Source organism: Hyperolius riggenbachi, chromosome 11, assembly GCF_040937935.1.
Source record: "Hyperolius riggenbachi isolate aHypRig1 chromosome 11, aHypRig1.pri, whole genome shotgun sequence".
NCBI lineage: Eukaryota > Metazoa > Chordata > Amphibia > Anura > Hyperoliidae > Hyperolius > Hyperolius riggenbachi.
Genome location: NC_090656.1, coordinates 98,146,214 through 98,158,734, shown reverse-complemented (window position 1 = coordinate 98,158,734; position 12,521 = coordinate 98,146,214). Strand labels below are relative to the sequence as shown.

General features: G+C 42.8%; 1 protein-coding gene across 2 annotated transcripts in view; it reads right to left on the bottom strand.

The window, feature by feature from the left end:
* Positions 1-578: 578 nt before the first annotated feature.
* Positions 579-12,521, bottom strand: part of LIN7C (lin-7 homolog C, crumbs cell polarity complex component) — a 54,015-nt gene continuing 42,072 nt past the window's right edge. For both annotated transcript variants that reach the window (XM_068261024.1, XM_068261025.1), the window contains 2 exons: positions 6,145-6,354; positions 579-1,344 (listed from right to left, as the gene is read on the bottom strand). In XM_068261024.1, coding sequence (XP_068117125.1) covers positions 1,189-1,344; positions 6,145-6,354 — 366 coding nt within the window. In that variant the 3' untranslated portion in view covers positions 579-1,188. The remainder of the gene's footprint in view (positions 1,345-6,144; positions 6,355-12,521) is intronic.

Sequence of the window (12,521 nt, the reverse complement as noted above, 5' to 3'; positions counted from 1 at the left end):
CACTGGCAGGGTAGACTTTGAAGAACTTTTTCTTGAAGCCACCAAGGTATACAAGTCAGTGGGTCCTGTACTCTTGCAAAGTACAAATGATGGTTGAACTCCAGTTTAACACTCCTTAAATTTGCCGATAAAGACAAGATGCTATACAAACACAGCCTAATGCATTTCAAACTAAATGGTTCAAATGCTTTCTGGTCGTTTGTTTTTATGAACCAGTCATCAAGAAATAAGACTGGAGTGAATTCATCTTCTGTACTTTGTCTCTGCTTACTTCCCAAAAGTAGGCGCATCTAGTCCATGCATGCAGCTGCAGAAGACTGTAGACCTGAAGAAGCAGGCAGGTCCCGCAAAACGTGTCATCTTTTCCAGAGTCCAATAAAATTAAACTTTAAACCTCCTACCCACTTTTACCCATTGCATACTACATTGGGGTGCCTACTCCCATTTTGCATACTTACCAAAAGTAGAATTTTCTCTTAGGATTACAAGCAGGGTAAAACATAATCAATTCTACTCCTCTGTGCTTAGTAGGAATCTTCCTATGTTCAAGATGAAAGCAGGTTGGACTGGCACAGACCTGGATCCCATATCTTTATTTCAGTATACTTTGGTCTTTAAGCAATCTAGACTAGCACGCTAAATACTATGGCTACTTGGTGTTTTCATACATATACCAGGTTTCATGCATGCTAGACTACAGCCTATTCCACTCCATTCTACTTCCTGGATGTCACCATACACATCAAGACCCCCTTCCTGAGCTTTATGGAGTTCAAGACCCTCAAAGGTAACAAACATTCAATTTTATCTAGCAAAAAAATATGTTTAGCCTTGAATGGACTGACCCTTAAACAAGAACTAATGCATATTCTAAGTTCTATCTCTGAATTTCATGGGATGTGACTTAGGTCTTCAAAAACACAGTATACAATTGTATTATACATCACTAGTAAAAATGTTTTGTTGTACTTCGTTCAAGATTTAAAAAAGGAGGGTAAGTAAAAACTGCCCTGTAAACGTTAAACATTCGTGATGAGACATGTACAGTAGTGTATTTCCAGCTGGGTGAGCTATAGTCGGAACCTAGAATGAGTTTTGTATTGGTTGTATAGTTCAAGGGGGAGGGAACTTTGCTTATTCTAGAGTAGAATGGAAAAAGTTTGTGTCTTGTGTTGCGCAAAGCATTCTTCAGTTTTGTTGCCTGCGTTTTGCAGATCTCATCTTTTCGAAGCGGGATTCCATTTCTTCTAAGACCCGTGGAGTGTAGCGGACCACTAATTTTACCTTTCCTTGAGCTGCTTTGAGGAGCTCCACTGCCTTTTCGTGATGTTCACCTTCCACACTCTGTGAAAGGGAAAAGTACATTATATATTTAGGTGTAATGCAGTGTTGTTCCAAGAAACTAGCATCTGTATAAATGTTCCACATACTGAACAAGGAAAATTGGGTATATATGTAAGTTTATAAAGGGGAGAGGGGAAGGAGGAGAGCAACAAAGGAGGAGGGGGCAGGGGAGGGAGAGAGAGAGAGAGAGAGACCCCGACCTCCTGAATATGGGGATCTGCACAGGGATGAGAAGTACAAAAGGAAAAATGTACACAGGGCATGCTCTACAATCAAATTTTTTTTATCACACTGCAGCTTGTTTATTCAGTACAGTCATGGAGAAACTTACTATTGTACATACTCTCAAGCTAAATAATATAAACACACATTTATATATATTATATTATATACATATACATAGTTGGTTGCAAAAGTATTCAGCCCCCTTGAAGTTTTCCACATTTTGTCACATTACTGCCACAAACATGCATCAATTTTATTGAGATTCCACGTGAAAGACAAATACAAAGTGGTGTACACGTGAAAAGTGGAACGAAACTCATACATCATTACAAACATTTTTTTTACAAATAAATAACTGCTAAGTGGGGTGTGCGTAATTATTCGGCCTTCTGAGTCAATACTTTGTAGAACCACCTTTTGCTGCAATTACAGCTGCCAGTCTTTTAGGGTCTACCAGCTGTCTCTACCAGCTTTGCACATCTAGAGACTGAAATCCTTGCCCATTCTTCTTTGCAAAAGAGCTCCAGCTCAGTCAGATTAGATGGACAGCTTTTGTGAACAGCAGTTTTCAGATCTTGCCACAGATTCTCGATTGGATTTAGATCTGGACTTTGACTGCGCCATTCTAACACATAGATATGTTTTGTTTTAAACCATTCCATTGTTGCCCTGGCTTTATGTTTAGGGTCATTGTCCTGCTGGAAGGTGAACCTTCGCCCCAGTCTCAAGTCTTTTGTAGTCTTCAAGAGGTTTTCTTCCAAGTTTGCCCTGTATTTGGCTCCATCCATCTTCCCATCACCTCTGACCAGCTTCCCTGTCCCTGCTGAAGAGATGCACCCCCCGAGCATGATGCTGCCACCACCATATTTGACAGTGGGGATGGTGTGTTCAGAGTGATGTGCAGTGTTAGTTTTCTGCCACACATAGCATTTTGCATTTTGGCCAAAAAGTTCCATTTTGGTCTCATTTGACCAGAGCACATTCTTCCACATGGTTGCTGTGTCCCCCACATGGCTTGTGGTAAACTGCAAACGGGACTTCTTATGCTTTCTGTTAACAATGCCTTTCTTCTTGACACTCTTCCATAAAGGCCAACTTTGTACAGTGCACGACTAATAGTTGTCCTATGGACAGAGTCTCCCACCTTAACTGTAGATCTCTGCAGCTCGTCCAGAGTCACCATGGGCCTCTTGACTGCATTTCTGATCAGCGCTCTCTTTGTTCGGCCTGTGAGTTTAGGTGGATGGACTTGTGTTGGTAGGTTTACAGTTGTGCCATACTCCTTCCATTTCTGAATGATCGCTTGAACAGTGCTCCGTGGGATGTTCAAGGCTTTGGAAATCTTTTTTTAGCCTAAGCCTGCTTTAAATTTCTCAATAACTTGATCCCTGACCTGTCTTGTGTGTTCTTTGGACTTCACGGTGTTGTTGCTCCCAATATTCTCTTAGACAACCTCTGAGGCCCTCACAGAGCAGCTGTATTTGTACTTACATTAGATTACGCACAGGTGCACTCTATTTAGTCATTAGCACTCATCAGGCAATGTCTATAGGCAACTGACTGCACTCAGATCAAAGGGGGCCGAATAATTATGCACACACCACTTTGCAGTTATTTATTTGTAAAAAATGTTTGGAATCATATACGATTTTCATTCCACTTCTCACGTGTACACCACTTTGTATTGGTCTATCACGTGGAATTCCAATAAAATGTATTCATGTTGGTGGCAGTAATATGACAAAATGTGGAAAACTTCAAAGGGGCCAAATACTTTTGCAACTATATATATATATATATATATATATATATATATATATATATATATATATATATATATATATATATATATATACACATACATACATATATATATATATATATACACACACACACACATCACACTGGGGTGCGAAAGTTTGGGCAACCTTGTTAACCGTCATGATTTTCCTGTATAAATCGGTGGTTGTTACGATAAACAAATGTCAGTTAAATATATCATATAGGACACACACAGATGTTTGAGAAGTGAAATGAAGTTTATTGGATTTAGAGAAAGTGTGCAATAATTGTTTAAACAAAATTAGGCAAGTGCATAAATTTAGGCACCACAAAAAATAAATGAAATCAATATTTAGTAGATCCTCCTTTTGCAGAAATGACTTACTGTAGGTTCCAATGAGAGTCTGGATTAAGGTTGAAAGTATTTTGGACCATTCCTCTTTACAAAACATCTCTAGTTCATTCAGGTTTGATGGCTTCCGAGCATGGACAGCTCTCTTTAACTCACACCACAGATTTTCAATTACATTGGGGACTGAGATGGCTATTCCAGAACGTTGTACTTGTTCCTCTGCATGAATGCCTTAGTGGATTTTGAGCAGTGTTTAGGGTTACTGTCTTGTTGAAACATCCAGCCCCGGCACAGCTTTAGCTTTGTCACCGATTCCTGGACATTGGTCTCCAGAATCTGCTTATACTGAGTGGAATCCATGCATCCCTCAACTTTGACAAGATTTCCAGTCCCTGCACTGGCCACACAGCCCCACAGCATGGTGGAACCAAGACATTTTACTGTAGGTAGCACCTGTTTTTCAGCGAATGCTGTGTTCTTTTTCCTCCATAACGCCCCATGTTGTGACCAAATAACTTAATTTTAGTTTCATCAGTCTACAGCACCTTATTCCAAAATGAAGCTGGCTTGTCCAAATGTGCTTTAGCATACGTCAAGCGGCTCTGTGTGTGCTGTGGGCGAAGAAAAGGTTTCCTCTGTATCACTCTCGCATACAGCATCTCCATGTGCAAAGTGCGCCGAATGGTTAACCTCCCTAGCGGTATGGACAGAAATGTCCGTTCAAAAAAACATGCTGTGAACAGTATAAACATGCATACACATCAATACTCTCCTGCACTGTATACTAGACCCTTGCTTGACACATTTTGGCAAGTTACAGGAAAAAAAAAGTTTTAAAAATAAACTTTATCACTGTTTGCACAGAAATCCTGGGGAAATTGAACGCTGGGAAGGTTAAACGATGCCCAGTGACTCCATCTGCAGCAAGATGATGTTGTAGGTCTGTGGGTTGACTGTTCTCACCATTCGTCACTTCTGTTTATTTGAAAATTTTCTTTGTCTGCAACTTCGCGCCTTAACTTGAACTGAGCCTGTGGTATTCAATTTCCTCAATATGGTCCTAGCTGTGGAAACAGACAGCTGAAATCTCTGAGACAGCTTTCTGTATCCTTCCCCTAAACCACGATGGTGAACAATCTTTGTCTTCAGGTCATTTGAGAGTTGTTTTGAGACCCCCTCTTCAGAAAAAAAATTAAGAGGGAAACTTACAATTGAGCCCCTTAAATACTCTCTCATAATTGGATTCACCTGTGTATGTAGGTCAGGGGTCACTGAGCTTACCAAGCCAATTTGAGTCCCAATATTTAGTTCTAAAGGTTTCAGAATCAATAAAATGCCCAAATGTATGCACCTGCCTAATTTTATTTAAGGCCCCGTTCAGACTGCAGAACGCAGACCACAACGCATGCGGACCGCAACGCGTACGAACGCACGCCATCCGCGTTCGTATGCGTTGCGTGGCTGATCCCATCACTGAAAAGTGAATGGGACAGCCATGCGTTTTTACAAAAAATGCGTGCAGCATGCGTTCCCGGACCGCACAGGTCCGGAACGCATGCAGTGTGAACATCAGACATTGCACTCTATGCAATGTCTGATGTCGTGCGTGTCGGCCACCTGCACGCGTTTCCAAAACGCGGCTGGAAACGCGTGCAGTGTGAACGGGGCCTAAATCGACTCTGTAACAAAATTTTCAGCCTTATTTCTTATATCCTATAAGTTCCTATACCTGTTCTAATGTGGTCCGTCTTACTGCAGCCTTTCCTAGTTGCACAGTGGACGCATTTTCTCTGTTTTATAATCTAATCTTCTTTCCTTTGTCAGCTTTGTCGGGCTCAGGCACTCAGGCAGGAATGTGCTGCTCTGCTTGTGATAGGCAGAAGCAATACACACCCTCTCCACGCCCCCTCCAGGCTCTGTATGAGTCACAGACTGAGCTTCTCTCAGCCCATCACATGCTGGTTAGCAGCCATGTTTTTTGTTTGTAAACACTGCCTAAAACTGGCAATTACAAGCCAGGATTGAAGCAGCGAGTGGCAGAAACAGCACAGAGGGGCCCAGGAGAACATAATGAATAGAATGGTATGCTTTTTATTGTAAGACTTTTAGAGTACAGATTCTCTTTAAACAATTATTGCACACTTTATGTAACTCCAATAAACTTCACTTCACTGCTCAAATATCACTTTGTGTGTCTCCTATATGATATATTTAACTGACATTGTTTTATCGTAACTTCCAACAATTTATACAGGAAAATAATGACGATTAATAAGGTTGCCCAAACTTTCGCACCCCACTGTACACAGACACACACAGACACACACACACACACAGACACACACACACACACACACACACACACACACACACACACACACACACACACACACACACACACACACACACCATTCTGCAGTTTGTGAAGAGGGATTCCTTACCACTCCATTGACAGAGAGCAGCTGGTCCCCACGCTTCAGAGATCCCTGCCTGTCAGCAATCCCACCAGGTATAATGCGGGAGATATAGATTGGGGAGTTTTGCTCTTTCCCTCCCATAATGTTGAATCCGAGTCCTTCTTCAGTTTTAGGAAGTTCAACAACTCTGGGGTGGGAGTGGCCTTCACTCGCAGCAAAAGCCGCCACAGTGGCCTAGGAAATAAGAGGAATATTTCACTTTCAACACTGAAAGGCATAGTAGAAATGACTGAAGACAGATGTGACTGCTCACTGGGTAGCTAATACAATCATTTTATTGTCTTACGCTACTTGCACACACCGTTTCTTATGTTTTAAAACACAATTTTACATAAATGGCTTGTTGTATTGTAGATAGAGGGAATAAGTACTGATCCCCTGTGGTATTCTTAAAGGACGGGTCCGAGAGGAAAAAAAAAAAAAAAATCTTCCTCCAGCCCCTGGCAGCCGATATGTCCTTCGCTGCAGCTCCGGGGTCTCCTCCGTTGCAGATGCCGACTGCAGAATGCTCCCGGCCACTGGAGTGACTCCAGTGGCAAGGTCAGCAGCTGCAACGGAGGGGATCCCGGGACACCGGAGCTGCGGCAAGGGACAGATAAGCTGCCAGGGGCTGGAGGAAGCTCCGGGTTAGTAGATCTTTTTTCCCCTCGGATGTTTCCTTTAACCCCCTTGACGTTATGATTCTTTCCGGATTTTAGGGTCTAAAAGCGGTGCAATTTTAATATTAATAGCACAAGGTCCTGAGTGAAGAATGTAGACAATAGAATATGAAGAGGCCCTGTCCTTTAAATGATGAGTAAGCACCAATAGTTGTTGCCTTGATCTGGGTTAAGACCCAACAGGATAAGGACAAGCAGATTCCTAAAAAGTCAGTTGGGAGCGAGAATCACTTAATTGCAGCATGGAGTAGGTAGTGTATCTGTTGAATTGTTCATGCATAATGTACAACTTACGCATGACAACTTGTGCCTTCAAAGTAAGGCTGTTGGTGCATCTGCGGGACATTGCAAGTGGTGAGCCCTGTAGTTGTTGCCATAGTGGGTTGACAATAGCCCTTAGAACCCTTTGCATAGTTAGGCTTAGTATACCTGGCAGGTCCAGCCCCACAGAAAAGGCTTTGCTTCAAGCAAGAGGCCATGTGGATGTACAGACTATGGTCGGTCTATCCAGGTGGCCTCAATGTAGATTTCTCTGTAAGGAGTTTCCTGTAGTGCAATCTATCCTAAACGGACTCAGTGAAGAACCGATTCGAGCTACGAGAGGTTGCCCCCCACTATAGGTGTCTATATTGTTAATTCAATATGAAGTTCCCCGAGTTTTTATTTATTTAAGTTCCCAACATGTTAGATGAATGGGCATGTGTGGTGTCAATGAGGACCGATTTTCAGGGGATAGTCTTAATAATAGGTAGGAACACTGACCCCCAAGCTATGCCGGGCATAGGGAGCCGCTAAAATGGCAGGTGCTGCATACTGTGTGGACTCATTAGTTGACGTCTGGTCCAGCTGTTCACCAGGAGGCAGTCTTGACTTGGCATGCTTGAGTGCCATGGACACTAACTGTTCACCCTTGGAGACCACGCAATCACTGGCCTATTGAGCGTCTATGCTGACTAGGTTTGGGAAGATCCACGAGTGACTCACCACTTGTCGGTGCTGCAGATAAGTATATACCTGACTGAGCTTTCTTATTTGTCCCTGCAGCCTATGTGTATGCTTAACAGCCTATGGCCTCGTTCACACTTAGTACGCTTCTGTCAGCTTTTTATCAGCACATCAATGTTACAGATTGATACGCGTTGCTGAAACGTGGAGATAAGCGCACTAGTGTGTACAGGCCCTAACTTGCATCGGTACAGTCTGCTGAACTGTGTGCATAGTTCTAACAGCTCCATTCTATACCTGCTGTTACATGGTCATTTATGGAACTAGATTTTAAGGCACTGCTAAAGGCTTCCAGCTTGGCTATCTTGGTATATGTGCATTAACCTGGCCAACATTGCTAGCAGTGCCACACAAGGAGACATTGGGTCTGGAAGCTATAGTGGTGCAACAGCACTGTTGTCCTTTTAAGTGGTTTGCTACCTTTTTAAGAGTTGACACACTAATCACACTATTTTATTGTGTTTAATAAAGCTACTTTTGTACGTCTACTTGCGGTTAGCATTTAAAAGTGACCCACAGACCCTAATGGTGGGTTAATGACAAAAAGTAGGTCTGCTCTCTTTACTCCCAATTCCCGTCTCCCCATTTTACATGAACACTACAAATATACATGTGACTCCAAAGAAGAAAGATACATACAACATTTTCAGGTATATTCAGGTATTTCAGGTTCTAGGAATCGGATACATTTTTTTTTCTCCTTTTAAGCTCTCTCAGTTCTGGTTTACTTGCTCTTGTGTCTACAGCAAATGAATAAAAATGAATACTGCACTGTCATCTGGTGGAATATTCGTATTACTACATACTGTATAGTGATTTGTACAGGCCACTTTATTTTAGTGTAAATTACTTTTACTAAGAACTTCTATGAGACATCTGCCAGGTACGTATCAGACTCCCTTGATAAATCATAAAATAAATAGAAGGTTATTTATATTGGCCTATAGAGCAGCAACATTTTCGATGGCACTCTACAAAAGATATTTAACAAACAAGGGCAATACAGATAGTGCATAGTTGTAGAGAACAACCTGTACTAAAATAAATGAACACACACTTAAACATATAGATAGACAGACAAAAGGACAGGCAGGCACAGCAAAACACAAATAAGCAAGGGCTCACAGAACTGGCTGGTGTGCCAGATCGTTAAAGCGGACCTAAACCCAGAACTTCCTCTTTGTTCTAAGAACCAGCATAATAACCTTGAAAGAAAAACATTTGTAACAGCTTACAGAACTCTTAAATACAGTGAATACTTCCTAGTTTCATGGGAGCATAGAAAGAGTTAACCTCATGTGTTTATATATTAGCACATCTGCACACAGAGCTGACAGCTCATATTATACTTATGATTACTTGCTGAGAAGGGAGAATTACACAGGCTGTTCTCTATAAACACACAGGGTGGATTTCTCTGTTTTACTTGTCTCCTTTGCAAGAGTTTAGGTCAGCTTTAAAGCGCACCTGACAAGAGGGATATGGAGGCGGACATTTATTTCTTTTTAACCAATGCAAATGGCTGTCATGGCAGCCTCCATACCCCTTTCCTCTCACTTCAAGCGTCTTTTATACAAGCTCGAGGGACACCTATACACATGCTGAATTCTTGGCTGAGAACAGCCACCTTAGCCAAATTTAGTGCAGCTTTTGGAGATACACTGGACAAACAGAGGCTGGAAAACTACCATATATACTCGCATATAGGCTGAATGTTTCAGCACAAAAAATGTGCTGAAAAGTCACCCCCTCAGCCTATACACAAGTCACCAGCCTGTGTCTGTGGTGGCGCTGTGTGGACTGATGAAGGAGGTCAGCAGTGATACTGAGCAGGCTTTGCAGTGCCTGCAGCGACATGTTTCCCTGGTGATCAAGCTGAAGGGGAGCACACTGAGAACAGCTGATGAGAGGGAGCGACTGCATGCTCAGGAGTGAGCAGATCAGCAGTGGTGATACTGAGCGGGCTTGCAGTGTGACATGCTTCCAGCTGATCGGGGTTGAAGGGGAACGTGCGGAGATCAGCTGATGAGAGGGAGCGATTAAATGGACCACTCCTGCTCTACTCTCCCCGGGCATCCGACCACTGCTGATCTGCTGACCCCTGGGCATGCAATCACTCCCTCTCATCAGCTGTTCTCCGTGCCCTCCCCTTCGGCCCCGATCAGCTGGAATCATGTCGCACTGCGGCTCGCTCAGTATCCCCGGTGCTGATCCCTCATCTGCCCGCAGCGATGAACTCTCCAATCCTCTGCATTCTGCAAGTACCGGTATATATAGTAGTTCACTTTACTCTGGGAGAGTACAATTTTTCAAAACGGGGATTGTTTCATAATTCAGTTTCTTTTCCTGAGGGTAGGGGGCAACTACTAATCACACTGCCCCACAGCAAAGTGTGGTTGGATTTCACATAGAACATGTCCTTCCATGCAGGAGCAAGGGTGGCTCCCATACTAGTGTGCTTTAACAGGACTAGACTTACTAACCAATGAGTGGTATGAATGGACTTCGTACTGGTGGTTTGAGTATGGGCAGGAGGTTTCTGCTACACAACTCATTTGTGTTGCTTCTCTCAGCATCACAAAATTAAACATTTGCGCTAACGAATGTTGAAACACAGAAAAGCGAGGGTGTTGGGAGTGGAAGCCTCAGGAATTGCTACATTTCCTACCCTCGGCTTATACACGAGTCAATAATTTTTTTCTCGTTTTTGGGGTAAATGTTGGGGGTCGGCTTATACGCGAGTTGGCTTATATGCGAGTATATATGGTAAATGTCCTGTTCTCCAGAGAATCAACCAAGGTATGCTCCCAGCTGAGATTCGAGAGCACAGTAAAAAGCAGAGCCAGCAATAACAAATTGAACAGTGCTGGTAGATATGGGAAAAGAGAATACCCATAACACCGGCAAAGAAGAGCTATCAAAGTAGGGTACATTTTATACCATAAACTCCTTTCTTTACAACCTGTCCTTTATTATACGCTTCCTACTTAAATAACAACTCCCCTTGTACTACCTGAAATCCCTAGTTTAGCCTCCCATTTTTTAATGGCCCGAGCAGTAAATTTGCATTAATTAGCACTGCACAGTGTTCTGTGCATTCCTCAGCTTTTTGTTTATTCTGCAATAAAAAAAAATTAAAATAAAAAAAAAAACAATAAAAAAAAAACATTAGCTCTAGCACCTTATCTTCATGTTGAGATGACAGTAAAATTTTACTGCATGGAATGGTGTCCAGACTCCCCCCCCCCCCCCATCTATACATTTAAAAGGCAGTTGTAATATGCACGGCATGGACACAGCGCTGGGAGCGCATATTATAACTGCCACCTACTGGTGGGGTGGGGGCTCTGCGGCAGGGGGATTACTGGTAGCACAGAGGAAGTCAAATTTTCAGATAGTATTGTCTAAAATCACACACCTGACACAAGAATGCAGTTAATCTTGTAAGATTTGTCAAACATCAGGGTCTATGGCTCAAAGTGACCCCGATGTGAGAGTGATGTGAAGCCTATACTATTTATCTCCTCTTAAACAATACCAGTTGCCTGACTGTCCTGCTGATCTTCTGCCTCTAATACTATCTGCCATAGACCCTGAACAAGCATGCAGCATATCAGGTGTTTCTGATAATGAGGTCACATCTGACGAGATTAGCTGCATGCTTGTTTCTGGTGTAATTCAGCCAGTGCTGCAGTCAAATAGATGAGCAGGGCTACCAGGCCCTGTTTTTAAAAGGAAATAAATATGGCAGCCTCCATATCACTCTCACCTTGGGGTTCACTTTAAAGAAAACCTGAACTGAAAATTAAAGTCAAAATAAACATACACAAGTCATACTTGCCACTCATGTAATCTACTCCTCCATCTCTTTTTCCTTTCCCATGTCCGGTTTGTCCACTGTGACCAAGGGAATTCCCCGTCCTCCATTTTGAAAATGGCCATTACCCCATAACAGCTTTCTGGTCAGCACACTGTTCACACTGCACGCGTTTCCAGACGCGTTTTGGAAACGCGTGCAGGTGGCCGACATGCACAACATCAGACATTGCATAGAGTGCAATGTCTGATGTTCACACTGCATGCGTTCCGGACCTGTGCGGTCCGGGAATGCATGCTGCACGCATTTTTTGTAAAACCGCGTGGCTGTCCCATTCACTTTTCAGTGATGGGATCAGCCACGCAACGCACACAAACGCGGATGGCGTGCGTTCGTATGCGTTGCGCATGCGTGGCCATCCACGTTTGTAATGTGAACGGGGCCTAGAACTGTAACATTGCCCACTTGAGCCATTGGAAAACATAGACATTACTTGGCACATCAGTTGTCCTCTCAGCTATAACTGACAGCAACTGATAAATAACTGACAGCAACTGATATATTTCAGTTCTGACAAAATGTTGTCAGAACTGGAAGGGATCATTGTCAGAAGAAAATGGTGAGCTTGTGAAAGGAACTGATGGCAAGGTAACTATGTAATGTTCATTTGAAGTTACCTCGAGTGTTTATCTTAAATAATTTTACTCAGTACAGGTTCCCTTTAAAGTATTAGAGGCAGAGGATCAGCAGGACAGCCAGGCAATGTGCTTTATTTAAAAGGAAATAAACATGTTAGCCTCCATATCCCTGGAGGATGGGATGTTACAAGGAAGTTGAGGTACTGTGCACATTCATATTGA